Raw genomic sequence first — 26,378 nt, 5'->3', positions numbered from 1 at the left:
TTTTAGGCATGGTTTCTCCCCAGAACAGATTCAATAAAACCGGCATAAAAGCATTTCAATTAATCAGAGAAATAAATACTGCTAGCCTCTTAATCTAAGTTGATTTTTTTCTGTTCAAGAGAATTCAATTCAAAAACAGCAGGTATAAAATCAACTAATAATGACAAATACAAAAATCTCAAAGGATAACATGAACACAAAAGCAAACTGAGTCCTGCTTTAATTGAAGCTTGTGGAGTATAAAGTCCAATAGAAACATCACAGAGAATCTTCTGGAAAACAAGAGCCACAACAACCCCTGTGGACAGGCAGATGATAGCAATTCATATAGCTCACCAAGGCCTCCCTGGAACAAGTTCCCCGAGCACCCAGAAGATCTTTTTACCATCTCAGTCCTGCATGCCATCCTCTCCAATTGTAAGTTCATTATAAGCTAAAAGGGGATATAGTATTTGAAATTATTCTGGCCTCACAAAATTTAAAGATATCAGTGAGCAGAACATTTAAAACTTAAATAACAAGGAAGCCAGCTGACCTTAACAAATTACTTAGCTAGTCAATAAGAAATGGACTGAATCATCCTGGACATAAATTTCATTAAGGCTTCAAACCATCCAGGAAACAGCAGCACAATGATACCATTTTATAACCCAAGTGTACAAAAAGTTTACTGCCCAAATCAAGTACTATTTATGCTCGTAGACAGCTTATTTCTAAAAGATCACCCACAAATAGCCATGTGTCTCCATGTGTTCCTTTCTCTGTGTCACAAATACCAATTTGACTTCCTCAGGAGGAATGAACAATCCAAGATTATACAGTGGGCCTGAAGAAGATACTAAAAAGTCTAAAAGCAGGAAATACACAAAGCTGGTAGAGGAGACAAAAAAAAGTTGTTTGTAATTCATTCTAAAACCCAAGACTTGCATTACCAGTTCTTTCCCCTGAAGTCATCTAGCTATTAGACAGGACAACCTGTCTACAAAGGAAAGGGAGTCGACAGACAAACTGCCTTGCAGGTGACAGTCAAGGAGAGAAGAGGTAGAGGTTTGGTGGTTAATGACTAAGTGCCTGTCTAGCCAGCTCGTCTTCTTCTCTGGCCTTGGATCAACCAATGTAGATGCGATGGAAATCATTGGCACCAAAAGCAGCATTGCACTTGGGACATTTGCGCTGGCGGGTGTCATAGCGGGTCTTTACACACTCAAAGCAGAAAACATGAAAACACTTGGTAAGTACAGCATCCTTTTTACGCATGTTGCAACAGGGACAGGTCAGACGTGCCTGGGGAAAAAAAAAATCAGTCAGACCAACCATAATGATTTATGACCCAAAAGGCTCTTATATATAAGCAAAGAGCAAGAAAATCCACTAAGCACTAATAGCACCATCCCCACCCCACCCCCAGAATAAACCATTTCTCATGAAAGTTACCTTCATGTAAAAAAGTTCAGTACTTACTCTCCTAATCTGTTAGTGGGCCACTGTGGGCCTAAACAAAGAACAGAGACAAATTACTGAAGCAGTTTTTCTAACCTTGTAATCCTTTATCTCCTCCATCAGAATCTCATCACATTTGGGTACGTTGTCTGGCTTCTTTGTGGTCTCCAGCTTCCTTCGCAGTCTAGAGATGTCCTCCTGTGGTGGGACAGCATACCCATTACACACTTCCCCAGACCTGCCATCTTGGGGAAAAATTCATTGCTCCAACTTAAACTTTCTGTTGTAGAAAGAAAGCACTTTCAGTCCTTTCAAGTCTAATTATCTTATAGGAATGTAGAGAATTGCAAATGACAAGCTATTTTCTTTTGTTTCAGACAAGCAGTTGTAATCAAACCATCAAACTCAGCTGCATCTAACTACTGTCAATCAGTTCTGTGAAAATACAATCTAAGAGTTTAAAGGGATTAAATTTTTATTTATTTATTTATTTGCTTTTTAGGGCCGCACCCACGACATATGAAGATTCCCAGGCTAGGGGTCAAATAGGAGCTGCAGCCGCCAGCTTATACCAGAGCCACAGCAACACCAGATCTGAGCGGCATCTGCAACCTATACCACAGCTCATGGCAACACTAGATCCTTAACCCACTGAACGAGGCCAGGGATGTAACCTGCAACCTTATGGTTCCTAGTCAGATTTGTTTTGCTGAGCAACAACGGGAACTCCTAAAAGGATGAAATTTTTAAAAAAGAAGAGTTCCCACTGTGGCACAGTGGTTTAAGGACCTGGCATTGACTCAGTGGCAGCAAGGGTTCAATCCCCAGCCCAACACAGTGGGTTAAGAATATATCACCACAGCTGTGGCATATATTGAATCAGCTGTGGCTGATTCAATCCCCGGCATGAGAAATTCCATATACCACAGGTACAGAAAAAAAAAAGATGAAAACTTGACAGACTACTTTAGTTTAAGATAGTTTTAAGCTGAGGATAGACTGGATTAAAATTCACAGATTTATAGACAAGGATAGAAAGGCATTGTGAGAAACAGGTAGCATGCAAAAAAAAAGAAAAATTCATGTCTTTATGCTGCTACTTCTTTACAATTTCACTAACCCATTCAAGTAAATATTTATTTCCTGTCCATTAGGTAGCACGCACCATGACAGGATTTGGGGAATATTTTCATCAAAGAGCCTCCTTATCTTCATTCAAGGAACTTATAATTAAGTAAGAAATGACATACAAAAGATCACTCTTTCATAACATAGGTCACTTCACAGTTCAGAAACCACCTAACAGGTAAAAAGTAAAGAAAAAACAATTGACCTGGGCTCGTTTGAAATTGAACATATCTTTTTCTTTGGTGACACTGTTTTCCACAATCTCATCCTGAAAATCATGTAGCTTCTTCTGAGCCAACTCCAACTGTGCTTTGAGGTCATCTGCAAGCTGGGCTGCCTCCATTGCCTATGAGGGATGTATGATTACATTCCTTATCACCACTTATTTCCAATATGACAACAGGTTAACCCAAGCCCAGGGAATAAAGTGAACCTATAATTGCATCACTGTTATACTTATTTGTTTGTCCAAAGATGAACAGTCGCTTTAGACTACAGAGTAATCGATCATACCTTACGTTTATTCATCTCTAAGGCTTGGGTCCTAAGACCCAGCTCCTTCTCCCCTGTGCCAATGTTGCTTTGTAACAAGTGCTCCTTCTCTTCCAGTTTTCTTACCACCTGTAACTGGGCATCAACCTTAGAAAAATAAAATCACATCTTAACACAAACAGGAAGGAAAAAAAAACCAAAAAACAAAAACACTGACAGTTCTGTTAATCCACAGGCCTAAAAATCTGTTAGAAATCTCAAACTATTACTGATCTTACCCATGAATCCTTCAACTTACTTGCAAGACTGTGATAATTCTCTCATTCCAACATTCAAAAGTAATCAGGAAATCACTCTTACAGTTTCTCATGCAGCCACCTAGAAATTTTTAACACACTACAGCACATGCACACAAAGACACACACATTTTTAACATAGAAAAGCTAAACAAACAAATCCCTCAATGATATATTTTACACATTTTCCATATTAGCAGATCCGTAATTATTTAAACAGATGTATTGTACTGCACTGTAGGGATATGTATTTTATTTATCAGTTCCCTAATCATGTAAGTTTAGTTTTTAGGGCTTCAGGGTTTTTCCTTTTTACAAAAAATGCCATAATAATCATTCTTTTACATTTATCTTCACGTAGAAAGTGCCCTCTTCAACAGAATTTTGGAAAGCTTTATTCATTCTAGTCACCTGAGTCTTGAGAGTCAACACCTGGTCTGCCAGCTCTTCCTTCTCTTCTTTTAGCAGTTTATGGATCTGATTGGATTTGATACGTTCTGACATGAGCTTGAAGTTTGCATCATCTTTCTCCCTCAACTGCTGCATCAAACGGATATTTTGCTCCTGCATGTCTTCAAAGGCCTGGCCTGTGACATCCATCTCAGAGAGGAGAGCTTCTTCCTCCTAAAATAAGAATCATGTTATTTTTTTTTCTTTCCCAATATGGTTTATTATAGTATACTGAATATAGTTCCTTGTGCTATACCATAGGACATTGTTGTTTATCCAGTCTATATTTAATAGTTTGCATCTGCTAGTCCCAAATTCCTACTCTAATCCTCCCCCTTGCAACCACAAGTCTGTTCGCTACATCAGTGAGCCTGTTTCTGTTTCATAGATAAATTCATCAGTGTCATACTTATTTATTTTATTTTGCTTTTTAGGGCCAAACCCATAGCATATGGAGGTTCCCAGGCTAGGGGGTCGAATTGGGCCTACAGCTGCCAGCCTACGCCACAGCTATAGCAACATAAGATCTGAGCAGCATCTACAACCTACACCACAGCTCACAGCAACACTGGATCCTTAACCCACTGAGTGAAGCCAGGGGTCGAACCCGCAACCTCATGGTTCCTAGTCTGATTCGTTTCTGCTGTGACACGACAGGAACTCCAGTGTCACACTTTAGATTCCACAGATAAGTGGTATCATATGGTATTTGTTTTCCTCTTTCTGACTCACTTCACTTAGTATAATCCCTAGGTCCATCCACACAGCTGCAAACAGCATTACTTCATACTTTAGTATGGCTGAGTAAATTCCATTGTTATATATATGCACCCCATCTTTATCCATTCCTCTGTTGATGAACATTTAGGTTGCTTCTACGTCTTGGTTATTGTAAACAGTGCTGCTATGAACACAGGGGCACATGCATCTTTTCGAATTACACTTTTGTTCAGATATATGCAAGGAGTGGGATTGCTAGATCATATGGCAACTCTATTTTTAGTTTTTTGAGGAACTTCCATACTATTCTCCATGATGGCTGCACCAATTACATTCCCACCAAGAATGGAACATTCATTTTAATAGAACCTTCTAATTCCAAAGAAATGTGCATAGGAAACTAAAGTTTCCCACTATTCATTAAGAAATAAATTAACATAGTGAGGAGAGACTTAGTTTTAAAAAGCCTAGTTTTATCACTAGGTTAGCCCTCAAATCAGAAGAAGCTCTATTATCTGAAGTCACTGGCTTTGATTTTTGGTCTGATGCTCATTAACTGATCTGTATTCAAAGCTCCACTTTTTACAAAAGAAATGTATATAGGTTCTAATAAAGTTCCTCTTTTCAAAATATTTAATGATCAATTTACCATTAAAACAGTGAACATACATGGTTTTTCCATACATTTTTTTTTGTATCTTTATTATCAAATGTTAAAAAATTCAGTGGGGGAGTTCCCGTCCTGGCGCAGTGGTTAACGAATCCGACTAGGAACCATGAGGTTGCGGGTTCGGTCCCTGCCCTTGCTCAGTGGGTTAACGATCCGGCGTTGCCGTGAGCTGTGGTGTAGGTTGCAGACGCGGCTCAGATCCCACGTTGCTGTGGCTCTGGTGTAGGCTGGTGGCTACAGCTCCGATTGGACCCCTAGCCTGGGAACCTCCATATGCCTCGGGAGCGGCCCAAGAAATGGCAAAAAGACAAAAAAAAAAAAATTCAGTGGGACTTAAAAATGAAGAAATACATGTTCCTTATGAGAAGGGGACAAGTCCGTATAGTTCTATGATCCAGAAACCACCACAGTTAACATACTGGTTATTTATTTGGGGGACACGTTTATCTTAGTTCCAAATATTTATAATCATAATGCATAAAAGATTTTATATCTTTTTATAAACTATTATATTCATTATATCCTCTGATTCCAGAAAGCTCTCTTAATAGACAGTATTTCAATCACTGGTTATCCATTTGAAAATAAAAATAAATTTCCTTCCTCACAAATATAAAACAAAATAACTGAAGGATGAGAGAATTCAATGCAAAAACAAATGAAAAGGAGAAAAAAATATTACCCCCAACTCTGAAAGAAAAAAAAAAGATTTGGATAATAAGGCAAATTTCACTGTCAATAACTTACCTGTCAAGGAACATCTACTGAAAAAGAAAGTATCCCCACCTGCTTGGCCATGGCCAGCTTCTTCTGCAGGTACTCTATCTGCTCCTCTACTGCTCGGATCTTCCTCAAGGCATCCTCATCGGCCATTTTCTTATTCTCTTTTTTCTCCTTATCCTCCAGATCCTTAAGTCTTTGCCTCAAATCTTCCAACTATAGGAGCAAAGAAATCATACAAAAAGAAAACCAAAAAAGCTGTAATACAATTTCAAAAATTAATTAATACTGTGCACAGATGGAGGGCCCATAACACCAAAGAAACCTTTATGGAATTATGAAAGGAGATAAATGATATGCTAGCACACCACATCACAACCCTTGATCTTCTAACATCACTCCATTTCAACATCACACGCTTCTTCCATAGGCAGCATTTTTGAGGAGTGCACATGTACCTTTTCTTGGAATGGTAGGTCTCACGCTTTTTTTCTAGGCCTCTAAATTTTAAAAGAATACAACGTTCTTCCCAAACATAGTCAGAAAAAGAAAATCATCATGATAATGATTTATATGGCAAATGGGGGAACAAAAAGTTTGAAAAGACTACTCCTTTACCCCATAATTCGGATATACCTTACCACCTAGTGGAAAACCTGGAAATCTCTATTTTAGATGGTCTTTGAAAGGGAAGAAAAGGTTGAATTTTAAACACTAACTTTAAAAATAAAGAAACTACAGCCTTCAGAAGTGTGAAGGAAAATCCCACAAATGAAGATTTTGACCAGAATGATAGGTAGTGGCAGACTAGATTACCTCTGCCTTAGACTTCTTCTCAGCTGCCATTAGCTGAACTTTGTCTCTCTGTTCCTTTGGGGCAGAGCGGTACATATCTAGCAATAGTTTCATCTCCTTTTGGCTCTCCTGTGCCTTCCTATGATGAGGGTGGTAGAGGGGAATGGTGTAATGAGAAAACAAAGGGCATCAGAGCAAGGGAATTTTGAATTGTGCAAAATATTTTACCACAGTTCTACTTTACACTTTATATCACACATCTAAAAGACAAAACTTGCACAGATTATCATGAGACTTCTGGATATACTCAAAAAGTATAGGAAAGTAAGTTGTATAATCATTTCTCCCTTCAGATCAAGTTCTCCAATATAAAGTTATAAAATACTTGTGGTACTTCTTAAATAAGCAAGGTTCTGGGGCCCCACTCCTAGAAACTGAGGCTCTAGGTCTGGGATCAGGTTCAGGAATGTATTTTAAATCACTTAGATGACTGCTACTACACTTTGGGGGGCAATTTTACCTTAAAGAGATGAAGAGGAAGAGATTTAAAAAGGGAAAAAAATCAGTTTAAAATGAACTAGGAGTTCCCACTGTGGTACAGCAGGTTAAGGATCCGACATCATCTTTACGGAAACACGGGTTCATTCCCCTGCCCAGCACAGTGGGGTCTGGCATTGCCACAGCTGTGGCAGAGGCCAGCAGCTGCAGTATGGATTAAGACCTGGTCTGGGAACTTCCAGATGCCGCAGGTGCAGACAAAAAAATAAAAATAAACTGCTAATCCTTGATTTGATAGTTGAGTGATTGATTAACCATTAGATACAGACTAAAACTTACTAAATTTTCAAGCCTCATAACTATTCTTTTATATGCTAAAGAAGTTCAAATATTTTTAGCACAGTGGTCCCTCAAATCCATACAAAATCCCAATAAAGGCTCAACCATGACCAGTGGGGAGCAAAAAGTAACCTGTTCTATCAGAAAAGTTACTGGTTGTGCAGGAAGAGAAGGGGAAAGATGTCAAATTATGGCAGTGTTTCATTGACTTAAAGGCCTGTCTTACTGTTTGAATGCCTATGGGAGTAAACCTCCTAGAAATCTCTTAAAATGATCTGACATATATGCAAACTACTTAACAGGCAATGAAATCAACACTGTTCAAGTTATAGTGATACAATTCTATCTACTATAATTTAAATTACAATTAATGCCAACAATCTGCCCAAATCTAGTAAACAGCAGTAGTTAATTTCCAAAAATGCTCATGAGTGTTACTTTAATCATGACACTCCTCCCTTTCATCTGGATTCATAAAGAATAAGGCTACAGCAAGAGGGTTTACTGAGACCTGATCAGTGAACCAGACCACATGATAGCCATGCAGGCCATTGTAGCTGTACATTTGATGAAGAATCAAGACCACATTAATTGTACATTTAGTTACACTTTAAATAAGCTATGTCATCATTCCAATCAGTTGATGCATGAAATCCTAACCTTAGCTTTTGAGTCAGAAACAGTTACTCTAAACATTGCTCTTACTTGAGTTCAATCTTCAATTGTTTGATAATTTCTGCTTCCTTTTTCCTTCCATCATCATGTTTCCCTTTCTCTTTATCCTTAGCAGAATCTCTTTCTTTTTCTGACTCTTTTAGTTTCTGCTTCTCACGTTCTCTCTCCTTTTCCTTCTCCCGCTCTCTTTCCCGTTCTCTCTCTTTCTCCCTCCTTTCTCGTTCTCGCTCTTCCTCATCCCTTTTGGACTTAATTTCATTGACTTCCTCCTGAGATGTCTTCGAGGTAGCGGACTGGGTGGGTAAGTCCTCAGGATCTTGTTTTAGCTCTGCAGGCTCTTCTTTGGGGTCCTCAGTACTGGACTGAGACTGCAAGAGGGCACTGCCACTGCGTAGTCGAGTCTAGGAGGGCGGGAAGGAAAGCATTACACACACTTATGACAACCACACTGCTTTTCTCACTCTAAAACAGCTTTGCAATCTTAACAACAGATAATACTTATTCCACTCCTCCTGGTTACCTTGTTCAGGTCAGACTGGGCTTCTCTCAGTTTCCGCTTATACCTCAGAACCTCCCCTTTCAGCTGGTGATTGTGATTCTGGAGGCTACTGATGAGGTGACGCATCTCCCGGTTTATGGGGCCTTAAATACAGCAATGGTAAAGTTATGAAGAGCTGTGACAAGGGCAAAGGCACAAGGAAACAAAGTGTAAAGCATATGAGAGACCTCTGAGAAACAGGGACAATTACCAAAAAGAAGATTCCTTCCCAGAAGATGAAAACAAAACTGGCCAATCTGAGGTGAAAAACAAACACCCAGGCTGTAAACCAAAATGAATAAGATTTGATTTAAGGTTTTTTAGGATTCTCTCCACTCCAGTTAGTACTAACGGTGACCACACTGTGTCTTTCAAGGAAGGCATGTGCAGCAGACAAACTGTAGGTGGAGCTACACTACTTGTACCTGCTTGTTCATTGGCAGCAAGGGTCTGCTCAAATTCTATCCTCAGCATTTCATACTCCTTGCGGACCTGGGCCAGTGTATCTTCGAGCTGGATCACTTCAGTCCTCAGCTTCTTATGAAGACTAACTTCATCCCGCTGCATACAGAGAAGGAGCCAATCAACAATTCTTAATGTGGAAATGTCATCATACTCTATTCTGTCCAACATATTCTATTTATGTATCATATTCTATGATGACACTTCCTAAATTTTATCTATAAGGATCTAAAAAAAAAAAAGAAAGAAAATTTCAAGAAAAGAGCGATTACTCTAAAAAGTCTCAATTCAATCAAAACTTAACAGCACCAGACAGCTACAAAACACTGGTTTGAATGCTGGCAGAAGACTGAAGAAATATAGGAAATGGTCCCTAACACTAGGAATATTACAATTTAGTTGGAAAACTAAAGAATAAAACAGTATATAAATAATAAAGTAAGATATATTAAATTCAATTCATTTGGCAGACACAGTAAAAGACCAGCTACTATAAACATAACCTTAGAGGCTATGGAAAATATAGAAGTGAACACATGATTGAAAGTTTCTGCCTTAAAAAAACTATTTACATATACTATCTAATGGACTGTAAGCAGTGATGCAGCTTCTATACACTATTCTCCTCCATGCACATAAGATTCCAGCCATACTAAACTATTCTATATCTGCTATTGTCACTGCTGGGAACACCTTCTCCTATTTTTATCTACCAGTAAACTTGTATTTATCCTTAAGATTTATACTTCACTTTTCACAGGTGGAATTCATAGTCATATCAGATACTCTGTCTCCTTTATCACTGCACCTTCTGGATGCACTCCATTGTACCACACTGCATTCTACAGGATACTATTCTCCCCACCAGATTGTATTATCCTTGACGGCAGGATGCCCACCATGTAGCAGAGTAAAGAACTACAGCCACGCTATAAATGTTTGCTGAATGAATAAAAGATTAACTGAGCATGAGGGTATAAAATTCTAAAATTTATGAGGGAGAAAGTTTATATACAGAAACCAAAACTTGGCCATTACCTCAATGAGCTCAACTTGGCGCTGGTGGGTCCCCCTGGTGCCATGAAGCAGGGTCCGAGCCTCATCCAAGTGTGCTTTCAACTGCAGGCTCTCATTGTATAGGACAGAGAACTGTGACTGCATGCAGCGATATTCCGGTGTCTCCTTGACCACTTCCTCCACTGCGCTTCGCAATTCCACCTTAGGAGAGCCCAAAGAAAAGAAAAATCAGAAGCAGAATCCAGTATCTGTGTCCTGGATGCCAGCAAGGAAATAACATCTTAAGCTCATGGACATCTTGTGCAATTGAGACAAGCTTTACAAAATATATCTACCTATGCCTTTAGTTTTGTAAAATCTATCTCAAACTAAATTAGACCTCCAAGAGGTGGTACCTAGTACCTGTATTCTTCCCTTCAAGAATTGTTTTAAATGATATGTGTTTAATATCATGTATTAACCTAAATCCAAGGACACTAGATGAGCCCTATAAAATCTGTGAGATCTAGGGACAAGGAAGAGCAGTATGAAATTCCTCAGTATACAGTTTAAGAACATAGTTGAGGACCCCAGTCACTAACTTGTTATCTTTATTGATAGTCACAAAGAAAAATATTTTTGATATGGCATCAAAAATACTTAAGTTTCTCCTAAGCAACTGTTTACCCAAACACTTTACTGATTCAACTCAGGTTATTTTGGTTTTGTTTTTTGTTTTTTCGGTTCAAACATCTTTTATACACACCCACACATACACACACACCCAAAAACAAATTAAAGTATATAAGACAGGTGGTTTTGACTGAAAGAGGGATGGGAAGACTTCAGAATCCATTTTCTCCCCACCCCCCTAATCAAGAATCAAGAACCAAGGAAAGAAAATTCTAATAGGCAGGTCTGAAAACCAACAAGATCACTGATCATGTTTCTTTCTCTATTTTGGCAGAAACTGCAAAGCCAATTTCTGTGGCCTACATTTGGCAATTACTGACATGGGAGTGGCCTACCTACTGTATGAATGTGCTTCTTGTATTTATGGTATACAAGCCCTGTTTCTAAAATACATTTTTATTGGAGACCACTGAACTGCTGAACTCTGCAGAAAGCAAACTTGGTAGTGCAAAAGCATGATAAACCAAGGAATGCTTGTGATGGCGAAAGCCAGATAAGCATGTTTGCCGACATGGAGTTCTAAAGTGCAGGGTCTCCTGTCAAAATAAAATAAGGGGCTTATACATTAACTATGTTGGTCTTTAGGCAACTGCACTATATCCCAGATGTATACACCTTTAACTTTTATTGGTAGTAGTCTCCCTAAATCTCACTAAGAGATAGCTTCGACACTCCCTATGCCTGCTTTTGCTCACTAACCTCAATAGGTCACTTTCCCTAATAAAAGCCCTATGGGCTAAAGCCTAGGGGCCTTTGTTCAGAGAAACAGAGTGCCTCCTGGTCCCCCACTTTTCACGTTTTATATGCTGCGCCATCCCTCTTTCAGGATCTCCCGTTGACCTGCAGCGCAGGATGCAGCACATTTTGGATCCTCAGCCTAGTTTACCCTACTCCTCACTTTTCTCAATAACTCCTAAGTTAGAGCACTTTGATTCAGTCAGTGTATCTCTGCAGGTAGCTTTAAATCCTTTTCATGGCAGGGTACAAATATTAAGTAAATACACAACTAAATAAATAGATAAAGCAACAAAATCTTACATTTTTTTTCCCCTCATAAGTTATAATGGTTCACAACATGTGTGTGAGCTAATCAGCAAAAAGTTTCGTTTTACTGCCCCTCAGAGCTTTGCCTCCTACCTTCAGCTTTTCATTTTGGGCAGTGACTTCTTCAAAGTCTTGCCGAAGTTTCTCCAGTTCACAGTGACGGTTCTGAGCCAACTCTTTGTTCTCCTCAAGCTCTGCATTCATCTCCTCAAACTGGAGAAAAGGAGGAAATAGCAAAATAGGAATAAAGAAAATGAATGAATAAATCATCCCCTCTCCCAAGCCTCCATCTCTACTGATCCATTCTTCTAGCAAAACCCCACCTTGCCTCTTGCGAACACAATCCTAAGTACCTAGCAGAACCCTGACACCAGGCCAAAGAACACATCCTGAGAGAGCCAAGATTTTACCTTCCGGGCATTGATAGTGATTGTGCCACCATAGAGACTGCTGCCTGCACCATATACTTTATAACCTTTCGAATTCACCTACGGAGAAGACATAGATTGTTTAGTGAGAGACCCTAAAATTTTAGTCCAACAACCAAAGTAATTTCAAAGAAGTCTGTTTTGTCCCCAAATACTACTACTTGGGGGATATCCTCCAGTCCATCCCCTCTGAGCAGAGGCCTGAAAATGATTCTAGTTTCCAAACTGTGAATAAGACAGCACTTGCCCGCTCTAGGACTTCTGCTAAGTGTCGGTTGAGTCTCTGTTCCCTCTTACGAATTTTGTCAATATCCCATTGCAGGTCATCAATCATGGACTCTAGGACAGACACTCTTGACTCCGCTGCCTCCACCTTACTCTGCAACTTGGAGAACTACATCCCAAAGAGAGGTGTTCAAAAAAATATAGAAAAAAAAAGACTAAGTCAGAAAAGGAATACCTTATATCCTAAATGCCACAAGATTAACTTTTGTTCATGCATCATTATAGATAAAATTTAGGTAAAAGAAACTTTATCCTCTTCCTAACATGAGTATAAACTTGAAATCACAGGTTCTTTTAACGGTATTGGATCAGTCACAATCATGAAAACTGCAGAAGTCTATATGATAACTCAAACAAAGAAAAGAAGATTTAAGATTCAATAATTTTTCACCCTCTAAGAAGCGCCATTTCCCTAGATAGACCACAAACCCATCAGAAAATGTTATTTTTTAAGAGACAAAAGATACTATCTTTGATTTTACCAAATATTTTAGAAGATAAAAATTCAAACACATATAAATATATATGCACACATACATATGTGTATGTATCTCTCTCTCTCTCACACATGGCAACTATCTTTACCCCCAACCTCCCCTTCCCACATTCCCACACATATTAATCCAAAGAGAATGAAAGGGAAACTTCCATTCTTTTTCAAGCTGAGCCAGGGGCAATCTAGAATCAGATGTTATAAAGATACAAAAACCTATGTTGTTCTCTGCTTATTTAGGAGCCATATACAGCTAATGATATTTAATACTTTAATTACAAAACTGTTACATATTCACACTAATCTATACATATTCCTTGTGTTAGTTTTAAAATATGGTCCCCAAATTCTTTGACAGCCCTCTCATCAAAATGGTGTCACTGTCCCCACCTCTTGCATCTGGGTCAACTTTAGTGACCAGTAGAAACGAAGCTACATAACTTCTAGTCTATGTCTGAAAGGCCGTTTAGTGTTCTTAAAACACTCATTCCCTGGAAGAAACCAGCAGCCATGTAAAAAGTCCAACTACCGTGAAACTGCCATGTTGGAAACAGGATGTGTAGGCACTTCAGTGGACAACTAAGGTGAGCTCGTAGCTGACAGGTGGCAGCAACAGGCAGCCATAACAGTCATCTTGGACATCAACTCAGCTGAGCAAAGCAATGTGTCTCTCCATCTTAGTGATGCTAACCAAGAGAGATCTGGGAAAAGGCTGGTAAAGGAAGACTTTTTTATCTTGGTGACACCCAGTTTATTTCTTAAAACATGACAGAAATTTATCCTATTTTTTTTTTACTACACTCCAATTTATTTATAAGCACCACTATACTCTAATCCCTTTGAAGGCTGATGAGAATTTACTTGTATTAATAAATTTCCCAGGGAGTTCCCGTCGTGGCCCAGTGGTTAAGGAATCCGACTAGGAACCATGAGATTGCAGGTTCCGTCCCTGCCCTTGCTCAGTGGGTTAACGATCCGGCGTTGCCGTGAGCTGTGGTGTAGGTTGCAGACGCGGCTCGGATCCCACGTTGTTGTGGCTCTGGCATAGGCCAGTGGCTACAGCTCCAATTCGACCCCTAGCCTGGGAACCTCCATATGCCGCGGGAGCGGCCCAAAGAAATAGCAAAAAGACAAAAAAATAAAAAATAAAAAAAAATAAATTTCCCAGATGATTCCCATGCAACCAGCCCAGCATGTACCTTGGCACTTAAGTTTAGGAAATAGGGCATAATAAAGAGCGTGGGCTTTGAAGTTAAGTGAACCTACATTCAAAGCACAGTTCAATCTCTTTCTTGGCTGTGTCCTGACCAGTTACCAATTTCTTTGCATCTGTTTCCTTGGCAGTAAGATGAGCATTATTTGACCATTAGAGATAAAATTCATAAAGTGCTTAAGTGCTAGGCACTAAGTAGATGTAACTATTAACTTAATAACAAGCACAAAGAGTTGGGGGGCACAAAATGGGTCAAATTTCAGCAGAGTCCTATAAGGCTTAACATCACTTTGTCTCAATCATTTTACATAAATAAGTAACAACCCAAATCTTGACAAGGTTTCATCATGGTGCTATTTGTGTCCAGGTCTGGACTGAAAACCCACATTCCTCATGTTCATAGGTCATTACAAATGCAGTAGTTCCTACTGCTCTATTCTCAGATGAGTTTCTACCAATGCACTGTTCAGTAACACTGTACATGGTTTTTTATATCTGGAGTACTTTATTATTTGGGGATTTTCTGTGTTGTTTTACGAAACTCCATGATCGTATTTCTTCCTAAAGACTAAGATCCTAAAATGTCTGTTTAAACAGAGGCAGAGTCAAGGAAAAGTATTCAGTTATTTCCTTCCTTTAACCTTTCCTTGCCTTTCGATTTCTCAGAGCTGGCTGCTTTAACCTGCCCTGTATGTTCTTAATATAAAAACTGGATTTCTACAGTAAGACGAGCTTCAAAGCATTCAGTATTCAAATCAATGTCCCCACAGACCAGTGGAAACCGCCATCCTCCTATCTAGTCAAGTACCTCCTGAGACATGGTGCGATGCTTCTCCTGAAGGAGGTCTGTCAATTCCTGAAGCCTCATGTTCTCTTGTGCGAGGAAGGAATTCAGCTCTTGTACTGCTTCCTCCACTATCAGATTATCTGAAGAAGAAGGACTATACTTTAGCTTAGCATCTATAATGTCAAATTTTACCACTATGTTACCCAACAAAGCAATGACATGCTACCTCACTTTATTATCCCGAAATTTGCAAGAGGTAGGCTGACTTTTATTATCTTCACTTGACATATTAGGTACCTTAGAGGACTTGGTTCTTAGTTAGAGGACCTGCTTAAGGAAATGAGCCAAGCTTGTGCTTCTGTAGAGGTAGACACTGAGGCAAGGTCACCTAACATCCATACCTTTCTATAAAATCAAAATGCCTTGAGAAAAGAAATGGAGAGGTTTTATAACTTGATTCAGATAAGGCACAATCACCCAAAAACTGCATTTTAGAAATGTGGACAAGACAGAGGTATCTCTAATCAGTGTCAGCTTAACAGAAATAAAATTCCATTTTCTAAGTCTACCACAAATTCCTATTATTCACTAACACTAACATGAATATCTCTCTACTGAGAGAGAAGGATGGGGCAGGGGCTGCAATTTCCTTGTTCAAATAAGCACCTATAAAATCATGAAGAATAAAGACAAGAGCGTAGAAATACTTATCATAATCTAGAATACTATGCCAGAGGCACTCCCAAGGCTCCAAAACCAAAACGCACACTACCATTCACAAAGTAGTAAATCTATAGAATTTACCATACCAAATTAGTATATTTAAAGTCACAAATACTATAGCTGAAATCCAAATGTTGGTAAATGAAAACAGGTTCTCTCAGGATATATGCTTGCTGCCCGTTAGAGGCAGTTATCAAGAAGTAAATTTGTCATCACTCTTTAGAAACACAATACACGTTGGTCATGTGGTAGTTTTCATGGTTTTCAACCAAGACTGCTCATCAGAATCACTTGTGGAAACTTTAAAATTAGTTACTCCCCTAGGACCTTTCCTATCCTACTAAATAAGAACACATATAGGCAGGGCCAAAAAAGAGTATCCCCTGAAAACTCTCAAAGTGATTTTAATTCATGAATTCATAACCCAAGGTAAGAACTAGGGTTAATTTTAGTCCTCTTAATGGCTTAAGCTATTGAGAAAAAAACCTAGAATACAATAAAAGCTCAACAAATTCTTAGTGAATTAATAAACTAGCTATTAAATGCAATTCTTTTGAATCAAGAACCAAATAAACACAAGGAAAAAAATAAACCACTAAGTTATAGTTGATACTGCAATGCATACCATAGACATCTTTATCTTTTAGAAAGTTGAGCTTATCAATGGTAACTGCCTTTTATGTTGTAAATAATAGATTAGCTGTTTGTAATTTTTTTTTTTTTTTTAGAGCCATACCCACAGCAATATGAAGTTCCTGGGTTAGAGATGGAATCAGAGCTATAGCTGCCAGCCACAGCCACAGCAACATGAAATCCAAGCCACATCTGCAACCTACACCACAGCTCAAGGTAACATCGGATCCTTAATCCACTGAGCAAGGCCAGGGATCGAATCCACATGCTCATGGATCCTAGTCAGGTTCATTAACCATTGAGCCATGAAGGGAACTCCTGTAGCTAATGTATTTGTTAATTTAAACCCTACGTTAAAATGCATACCATCAAAAAGAATAATTTTAAAGAACTGTTAGTTCCTTTTTAAACACAACAATTCTTAAACCTGATATTCATTTATAAAATCAAATTTAACAATGACAGAGCCTCTGCATATGGCATATTATCTGGTATAATATCCATATGGTATATCTGTTTGGCATATTACTGGTGTTTAAAAGTACCTTTTAACTATTCAAGTAGAACCAAGGGAAGAAGGAAGTTACAGATCACTTTACATTAGGTGACAGAGAAGATTTATAACCATTCATTCTCCATTATGTAAGTGCCCATACCAGAAACAGTGCAAGACAAAAGAAAAACAATGAGAGAGGCAAGGCATGGCACCAAGAAACAGAGCTTAGCTGGGAACGCACAAGTAGATATAACATATGTACACAAAAGCCTGGGAGGATACAAACAATATTGTTTACAGTCGCTGTCTTTGGAAAGTGAGAAGGGAGGACTTTTGTAAGTCTACTTTATGTGATTTCTGATTTATCTACCTTAAAATAAGTCTGTTATACAAATAATAAAACACAGAAATACACACACACAAATTGAAAAGCAAAAGAAACCTTTGCCCACAAGGTTTTCATAAGTCCTTAACATGCCTCTTCTTTTGATTCTATTGATAATTTAGCCCAAGTACCTTTAAAAACAAAATTACAGAGTAAGAAAAATTTTATTTGCCCATCCAATGGTTCAAGCTCCATTACAGTCAACATAGTTCTTTCAGAAAATAAAGGTTAAACATCTTAATGATAATCAGAGAAATTGAGATGTTACAACTAGACCATTATTATTATTTAAAAGGGCATTTAAGAAGATGCAACTTTGCTACACAAATACCTGACTATGCTATACAAATATAAGTTTCTGCATCAATACTAAATAGAAACATAATTATATCAAATAAGAGTTTCATTTCAAATAAGAACTTTTCCAACACTGAGATTTTTAAACACTGAGATCTGACAATACTAAAATTTAAGCCAACTCTTTTTGAAAATATTAAATGGAAAAAAAACCAAAACTATATTAAAATTGACTCTTTGAAGTCAAAATTCAGTTTCTAATAAGCAAAGAAAAGGTGTTCCCTTGTGGCGCAGAAGGTTAAGGATCTGGCATTGTCACTGCAAGGGCTTGAGTTGCTGTTGTGGCAAAGGAACTTCCATGTGCCGTGAGCATGACCCGAAAATACATCTATATATGGAAGAAATTTTAAAAATACAATTACAGTAGTTAAAAAATCAATGGCCAATACTACATATTTCTTAAATAATAAAATTAATTCCATTGCTTACGGAAGTGTCAAATGTATCGTGCATCAGAAAGAATCTGATAGTCTTTTCCCAGCTTATAGGACTATCCTCTGGTTTAAAATGTGAAGCACTTGTAAAATACTAAAGTGCCACAGTAATGACATTACTGGCAATGTTGGAGATCAGGATTCCACGAAATTTAATTTAAAAATGATTATGTAGGAGTTCCCATTGTGGCGCAGTGGTTAACGAATCTGACTAGGAACCATGAGGTTGTGGGTTCGGTCCTGCCCTTGCTCAGTGGGTTAACGATCCGGCGTTGCCGTGAGCTGTGGTGTGGGTTGCAGACGCTGCTCGGATCCTGAGTTGCTGTGGCTCTGGTGGAGGCTGGCAGTTACAGTTCCGATTAGACCCCTAGCCTGGGAACCTCCATATGCCTCGGGAGCGGCCCAAGAAATGGCAAAAAAAAGACAAAAAAAAATGATTATGTAAGTTTGAAAACCACAAGATAGCAAAGGTGATTTTTCATTCCTGTCCCTCTGCCCCCAGGTTCCTGGGTTCTACCTCACCTCCACTGTTGAGCTTCCGTGATAAGAGCTCTACTTTTTCCTGAAGTTTATCATAGACAGTCACAATCTGGGATACAGCTCGGCGGGAGGATTCCACACGCTCCTGCAGCTGAGACTCCATCTCTTCACTGGAACTGCTGGCCAAAGTAGCAAGGAAAGAGAAAGCTGGCTCTTGCCCTTCCCCTGAGGACACAGGGGGAAAAAAGAAGCCCCTAAAATTATAAAACTGGAAATACCAAAATCTTTTTTTCCCCTCAAATGGAGAGCCTCAAAGCAAAGCTCTATTTCAAACACCCACAAAGTAGGCAGTGGTGAATCCGCCACAAACACTTACCTCTCTCTCGCTCATCCTTCCGTTCCTGATTGCTATCGGAGTCTGGTTCTGGCTCGGGCACGACAAGAGCTTTTCTTTCTGTGAGTAGGTCTCCCAAACCTTGCTCCAGATCATAACGTTTCAGGATGATACGGATATTTTCATCAAACTGGAGGAGAAGAGGTATAGTTATAAAAATAAAGAAAGACATAACTTTGGAAATAAGACAGTGCTAAGGGGAACTAAAGTCGCTTGGATAAAAACCTGAGTAAATAAACAAGCCACCTACCTGACTCCAATACCGGTTGACAATCAACAGTGAGGCATCATCGGTGGCCTGTCTTCGCTCCAGTTTTTCAATGTGCTCACGGAGTTCATCTTCAATGGCCTGCCGTTGATCCAGCATTTCTGCCAGTTTGCGATTTTTGGTTTGCAGTGTTCGAATGTCTAACTCCTCCTGCCCCAGGAAACCAATCTTATTAATTTCCATAAAGAAATTACACAAATCAGCTATTTAACTAAACAAGGATTAATGTGTGCATTAGTTATTTCCTATGAATAAAGCTATTTATTAAAAAAAAAAAAACAAACAGCAAATAATTGGATAAGAAGTAAGAGCAGAAGTGATAAAGGTCCATGAAGTTGGGAGGAAAGAACGACACAAAAATATACTAGAATCTTGACCTCATCCGGCTCACTCTTCTAGTCACATGTACACCCACAAAACACTGCTACTGTGAGGCTCCATCATCCAGCTAGATCACCATCTACACCAATCAACAGTCATCTATCACCTAAGTGCTGCCCCTTCATTCACTCAGGACTTTGATAACCAGGTCCTTCTCTATCCCAGTCCCTGTCAATACATCTGGTGACTTCAACATACACGTGGACACGTACACATGTAGACAAACCACCTAAACCTCTAGCATCTACACTGTCAGTATTTTGAATTCCTCAACTCCAATGATTATTTCCTTTGCTGTGCTTTTGCTAGGTATTTCATAAGCCACATCTTAGCCTTTTGTCCTATTTGTCAGTATCTGGAACTATGCCATACACATCTAAAATCTTAAATTCCAACTTCCCATGCCCTGAATAAAACCATCTTTCCAGACATCTCATGCCCTTGTCCCAATATACCAGTCTTCATCTATATCCCAGTTTTGCACTTTCTTTCTTCTCTGTCTCTACTGTCTTCTGTACCTGACTATACTATACAGTACATTTCTTCAAACTACTGCCTATCCAGCTCCTCAAATTCCCTGCCTTTAATCTTTTTATTCTACCACTATGAACAAACCCCAATCTGAATTAACCCACATATTTTACTATTCCATTCCTATACCCAATATGCTGAGACTTGTAGATAAGATCATTAAACCAGGAAGACTGGGGCCTCTATAAAATGAATTTTAACCTGAACAGAATTTGTCCATAAATGTTTCTCTCTTTAACAAGAGGGCTAGCTCCTATTTTACATCAAGGCAAAATCAAACTACTGAACCCTGTCTCTTTTCACCTTGCACTAAGCAGATGACTCTGCTTCCTATTTTAAAGAGAAAATAAAATTCATCATATGGAAGTTCTTCCTTGTTCATCTCCTAGATCCAGTCACAACTTATCAACCTATGCCTACATTCTTAGATCCTCAACTTGTATTCAGGATCCTATTCTCTGCTGTTTCTGCAAAAACATCACTCCAGATATAATTATGTATCCCTCTCCTTATCTTTAACCTCTCTTAGGAGAAGCTGGTGGAGGAATGAGAGGGAGGTTGGGGAGGTGGTTAGGGAGGGAGTAACTTAGACAAAGAAACAGCAGGTCCAAGGGATTATGTTTTTACTTTACCTAGAAATTATGAATATTTTAAAGGAAGAACTGTTCATTAGAGCACCAATTTCTTATTTCATTTTTATTTTCTCTCTTCCATTTGGTTAAGCATTCTTGATACACCAAAGCAGACAACGGTTTCCCAACTGTAACAGTTGATGAATACTACCAATAAACTGTATCTTTAACCTCTTTTCTGAACATCACTTTCCCCTTCTTGAAGTGCCTCCTGAAACCTGGATGAAAACACTTTCCCTGCAGGCTCCTCCAGTGGTGTCTATGTCTCTCCCATACCCTTCGAAGCCCTGGGCATAAGAGGCAGGTGAGAGCTCCTCCTGTTATCCACTGACTTATCCATTTCTAAGTCATTATCTACTTTGCTCCCTAAAACCTCCTAGCTTTGCAGCTCATGCCACTGGTCTGTACCACCTGTGACCCTGCCTTGCTGCACTCACCTATTATTGTCCAGGGCAGTTCCCCACAGTTACTGAAGTTTCAGCACTTAGCTTATTATCACTTTCTCCAATACTACTAATGTCAAACTTCTTACTGATTTCAGTTCCCATACAATCTTTCCTGTATCTCAGATCATCCTGGACCTCGACCTTCTCTCCTCCAACAATCTTGTCCTCTACTTCCCTCAGTCACCAAATACCCACAGTTATTCTTAGTCCTAACTGTACCCAGATGTTCTATAAACTCAATTTCAAACACCTCATTCTCCAAAATTACCATGTTTCCCTAGCTCTCTCCAGCTTCCTGACGCCAACAAAACTTTAACTCCTCCAGGATCTACAATTCATTGGGTCCTACACCTTCATCCAACACCTCTGTCCTTCACTCCTCTCATTTCCTCACTCCCTTCTTTATCAGACTTAAATTCCATGACCAGTCTTATAATCATGCTGTTTTATAACCTTCTCCTTCCTTCCTCCATGATATTTGCCTGGTAAAAACCGCAATCCTAGTAACATCCAAATCTCCACCTACATCCATCCAGCTGAATGTGACTAGAAAAAATAAAGCACCATGCTGACTGGCCTCACTTTAAACTCAGGACCACAGATTCAAGTAGATTCTCAGTGCTGCCAGCAACCCTACTCCATCTCTCTGGTCCATTCTCTCCTCAAGATGACTGCTGCATACCTTCTCGTGTCTCTTCACACCTCCAAAACTTTCTCCCCCATCCTCATTCAGATGAGTCTTGCTTCTGATTTCACTGAAAGAAACAGAAGCAACCAGAAGAGCATGTCCACAACTATCTCCCACAACTCCAACTACGGACCTACTTAGATGTGAATCCACATCCCCTGCCTTCCTTTCTGTTGATAAACTGTCCCTCTCCCAGTTAAGACCCATCCCCTCACTTGTGCATTATAGTGTGTTCTCCCTCTTATTCAAGGACATCACACCAGTAACTGTCTTCTTTTTCTGCTACATCATCAAGTATATCCTTTCTAACAAATCACTTCATCAATACTTAAAAATGCTGTAATACCTCTACTTTAAAAAACAAATTAAAAAAAAAATCTTCCCTCTACCCACACTTCCCTTGGGCTAAGGCCCACATTACACCAATACTTCTCCAAAGCAAGATCTCTACCCTCTTTTCCCTAATTCCCCTCCTCTCATATTCTCTTTTGCTCACTACAATTAGGCTGCCATCACCACCAACATAGTTTGTGTCAAGTCTCCAGTGAACTTTCAATTGTTAAATCTAAAGTCTCAGTCATTCCCTTACTCAACCCATCAACAGCACCTGATCAACTTCTTCTTGAAACACGTTCTTCTTTTGGCTTCTGGGGTTCCACTCTGTCCTGTTCTCCTTCTACCTTAAATGGCCCCTCCTTGGTCAGTCTCTTCTCATCTCCTGACATGAAGCATTGCAGTGATCCAGGGCCCTGTTCTCATACTTCTTTACCTATACTCATTTCTTATGGGAGAGCCTCTAGTCTCATGGATTTAAATATCATCTTTAAAAAAAAAAAAAAAAATGATTCCCAAAGTTCACACTGTGGTGCAAAAGGATCACTGGTGTATCTGCAGTGCCAGAATGCAGGTTCAATTCCCCACCCAGCACAGTGGGTTAAAGGATCTGGCATTGCTATAGTTGCCACATAGGTCTGCAGCTGCCACTCAGGGATCTGATCCCTGGCCGGGAATGTCATTTGACATGGCACAGCCAAAAAAGAAAAAGAAAAAAAATTCCTCCATGTCCAACTTTAGCCCAGGCCTCTCTCTGGACTGCAGATCACTATATCCAAATACCTACCCACTCACAGGTCTAATATCTCAAACTTACATGTCCAATAGCAAACTCATGACTCATCATCCACAGCTCCTCAAAATCTGTTCCTCTCATACTCCTCCCTAGCTCAGTTAGTGGAAATTGCCATAATGCTCTCATACCCCTCCCTAGCTCAGTTAGTGAAAATGCCATAATTTCAAAATCCGGGGGTTATCTTGCCGCCTTTCTCTCATATACTTCACCCAGTCCATGAGCAAATCTTGTCAACACTACCTCTACCTCCACAGTGGTCCAAGCCACCATGATCTCTCATTAAGATCACTGCAACAACCTCTGGTAGCAGACACTTTTGCACCCTATGCCATGATCTGTCAACTTTCCAGACTTCAGCACACCTCTGGTGGACAGCTCCAGTCACATTAACAGTATTTCTACTTCAAGCACACTTTGCAGTCTAAAATTTTTTTGCTCCACAATCTTAGGTGGTTCACTACAGCAACCTCAAAGTGCAAAGGAAGAGTTATTGCTTTCAACAACCTTCAACCAAGTAGGGCAGTTATCAGTGGATACATGTCCCAGCACCCCACCCTTAGAGAGGGAGAACAGGAGGGAATAGAGGGAGAAGGAATGAGAGAATAATTTTGCTAACTGAACTCCTGCTTCTAACTCTTGCTCTCCTACAATCTGCTCTCCAAACCTAAGTCAGAGCACACTACTCCCCTGCTTAAAACCTTCCAATGGTTCCTCACTGCCTTCTGGATAAAGTGCAAACTGGGATGTGTGTTCTGTGCTTCCCTTAGAACATGTGGTTACATCTATGAAGACACATTTCCCAATCCATCTTGACAGTCTGTTCCCTTGTCAATGTCTACCTATAAGCTGAAGTCGAGGGGCTGTCCTTAGTGAAAAGTACAATGTCCGGCAAATAACAGATGCTATGCAAATATTTACATTTACTGAATGGATATATGTCCTTGTGATGTATGATAGGAGATAGTACCAAGACGAAATCACCTCCTGGCAACAGGAGACCACTGAAATCCAGACAACCTCAGAAATGACACTTCATCAACAATTTACTGTGAATGTTCCTATTATTCTCACTGATCCTCACCCCCAATTTTAAAAAGTAGATGCGGCTTTGTAAGCTATAAAAATGTCAAGCATTTTTACACTATATTCCCATGGTTGAGTTCCAAAATACAGACTACTGATCTAGATATAGATCACTGTTAGAGTGAGCTTCTGATGTCCAATGGACATAAAACATTTACTACAAGCATTTGGTGTATAACAGTCTAATAAAATCGTCAACTCCAGAAGAGAACAGACAAAATCTATTTTATTCACCATTACAGTCACACTATCAGGCCAATAAAAATTACTAATAGCTCACATATATTGAGTACTTATCATGTTAAAGGTATTGTTTTAACCTTTAATAGGAATTCTTTCATTTCATCCTCTCAAAAACCCAATGAGTTAGGTACTGTAATTACATTTCACAAAGAAACAAGAGGCACACATTCGGTGATTTTGCTACACTGCCTCTTAGTGCCTGACATCTAAGTTTTCAGTGAATGAAAAATCAATGCATAGCTTTCAATTGCTAAATACCTATAAACAATGCTATTTCAGGTACCAGACTCTTCAAAGAATATAAACATACTTTTAAGAGTAAAGACCAAAAGTCCATTTATTTCTTTCTCAGAACAGAGCAACACAACATTTCATCTACTTTTGGCTTTTATACTTTTATTACCCTTTTCTTTTCAAACCAATTCCTGTTACTCCAGAAGGCTTCCATAAATCAATTCAGGTTGCAACTGACAGAAGAAAAGCACACCCTCATAGAAATATTTCCACTTACCGTTGAAGAGACACCCCCGAGCTTAATTGTTTCCACTGTAGTCCCTGAATCTTCAACAGCTGTCTTCTTCTCCGGAGGCACAGATGTGCCAGGCTCTCCAGCTGCCCTTTTATTTCCAATTCCTGACATCTTGGCACAAGATGATAGCTGTTTTCCTGAGGACAGAAATTTAAGTAAGATACACAAGGTGAGCAACTAAAGACAGTCCACATATAATGTAAAAACTACCAATTTTTCCAGCCAATCATTTAACCTAGATCCATTAATTCCACACTCAGCAACATGATCCTCAAGTTTCTCTTGGAAAGAGAAAGTTGTGGAGTAAAAGTCACAGATGTAGTTTACATAACTACAAATTTCTAAATAAGATGCTGCTGGAAATGAAACAATGGGCAAAGGGTGCAGAGACCAAGAAAAATTCCAGGACTCTCATTTCCCAAACCAAAATCCAAAAAGTACAGTTTTATTAGAAAAGAAGTTAATTATATAGTGTTGGGAGAAGCAGAGCACTGAAAGATACCTGGGAGATGTGTAATTAATTATTAATACTGGACAAGTCATTTATCACTTTTGAGCCTCAATTTCCTAAATCAGAAATAACAACAGGTATATGCTTTCCATACTCCTTATAAGGAATGAGTAAGTATAGAAAGAACTTAGCATAACGCCTAACATGAAGTATGCACTCAGAAAGGATAGCTCTGTTATATCTGCAGTTTCTTCTCTATTTCCAAACGCTCTCCCCATGAATTTGTGCAACCCTAGGGAAACCGGGCCTGGGGGCGAATCCCAGTTCTAACTCTTACGGAGCCGTGCAGCCCTGAAAGTATGAGTTCCCCATATGCACACGAACAATTTATTCTGTCTGCTCTACCTGCCTCCCAAGGTTTGCAGCTCAAAGGAGGCAGAATGGATGCTAAAGCACTTTGCTACTTTAAGAGGAAGCCCCACCCGCACCGTGACTACACACAACTCTGCTTCCAATTCAAGCTCCAGGAGAAGGCAGCCACCTGGATGGGGCCTCGCCTGGAGAGAGAGGGGCAGGACAAGGACCTCAATCCGACTCGAGAGGGGCCTAGGATCCCAGCCCCCGGCGAGGCCAACCGCAGGCCCCAGAGAGAGACTCTGGAGCGGGAGGAGGTGGAGATTCCTGGTGCCCGCACAGTCTGGTCCCGTCCTTGGCCGAGATCTAACCTGAGTTCTTCCAACCTGCGCCGCCTGGGAACAGAACTCTGGGCAGTTACTCACCGAGGTCCGCGTAGCACCCCCGCAACCTCTCACCCCTGACCCACAAGCTAAGGTCCAGCGAAGTTTCCGGGAGGAGGAGTCAGGGAGAGGAAAAAGGGAAAGAGAAAAGGAAGTCGCTTCAACCCGGCCAGGTGGACCTTAAAACACAGCCGGG

At 39.6% G+C, this 26,378-nt stretch overlaps 1 protein-coding gene across 2 annotated transcripts; it reads right to left on the bottom strand.

Annotated features, from left to right (window-relative positions):
• Window positions 1-202: 202 nt before the first annotated feature.
• RNF20 (ring finger protein 20) lies at window positions 203-26,378 on the bottom strand. Of its 2 annotated transcripts, XM_047768070.1 has the most exons (20): window positions 26,225-26,376; window positions 24,977-25,131; window positions 19,315-19,482; window positions 19,047-19,194; window positions 18,713-18,895; window positions 15,184-15,302; window positions 12,632-12,778; window positions 12,367-12,444; window positions 12,050-12,169; window positions 10,262-10,441; window positions 9,187-9,322; window positions 8,744-8,865; window positions 8,254-8,624; window positions 6,733-6,850; window positions 5,983-6,132; window positions 3,768-3,980; window positions 3,082-3,207; window positions 2,774-2,914; window positions 1,537-1,638; window positions 203-1,284 (listed from the first exon to the last, which is right to left on the bottom strand). In XM_047768070.1, exons 2-20 carry the CDS (start codon window positions 25,103-25,105, stop codon window positions 1,108-1,110), a joined length of 2,928 nt encoding a protein of 975 aa, XP_047624026.1. In that variant the 5' UTR covers window positions 25,106-25,131; window positions 26,225-26,376; the 3' UTR covers window positions 203-1,107. The 2 variants fall into 2 exon arrangements, with proteins under 2 accessions (XP_047624026.1, XP_047624027.1); XM_047768071.1 differs by lacking the exon at window positions 203-1,284 and having other exon boundaries at window positions 1,589-1,720; window positions 26,225-26,378.

This window comes from Phacochoerus africanus, chromosome 2, assembly GCF_016906955.1.
Source record: "Phacochoerus africanus isolate WHEZ1 chromosome 2, ROS_Pafr_v1, whole genome shotgun sequence".
Classification (NCBI taxonomy): Eukaryota; Metazoa; Chordata; class Mammalia; order Artiodactyla; family Suidae; genus Phacochoerus; species Phacochoerus africanus.
This window is presented reverse-complemented; position numbering and strand designations above follow the sequence as displayed.

Excerpts from the sequence above, each read along its gene's own strand:
- RNF20 (XM_047768070.1), bottom strand. The coding sequence starts at position 25,105 with ATGTCAGGAATTGGAAATAAAAGGGCAGCTGGAGAGCCTGGCACATCT. Across the intron at positions 8,866-9,186 it reads TGCTGCCAATGAACAAGCAG|GCCCCATAAACCGGGAGATG; the intron begins GTACAAGTAGTG and ends GCTGTATTTAAG. Across the intron at positions 6,851-8,253 it reads CAATTGAAGATTGAACTCAA|GAAGGCACAGGAGAGCCAAA; the intron begins GTAAGAGCAATG and ends CCCTCATCATAG.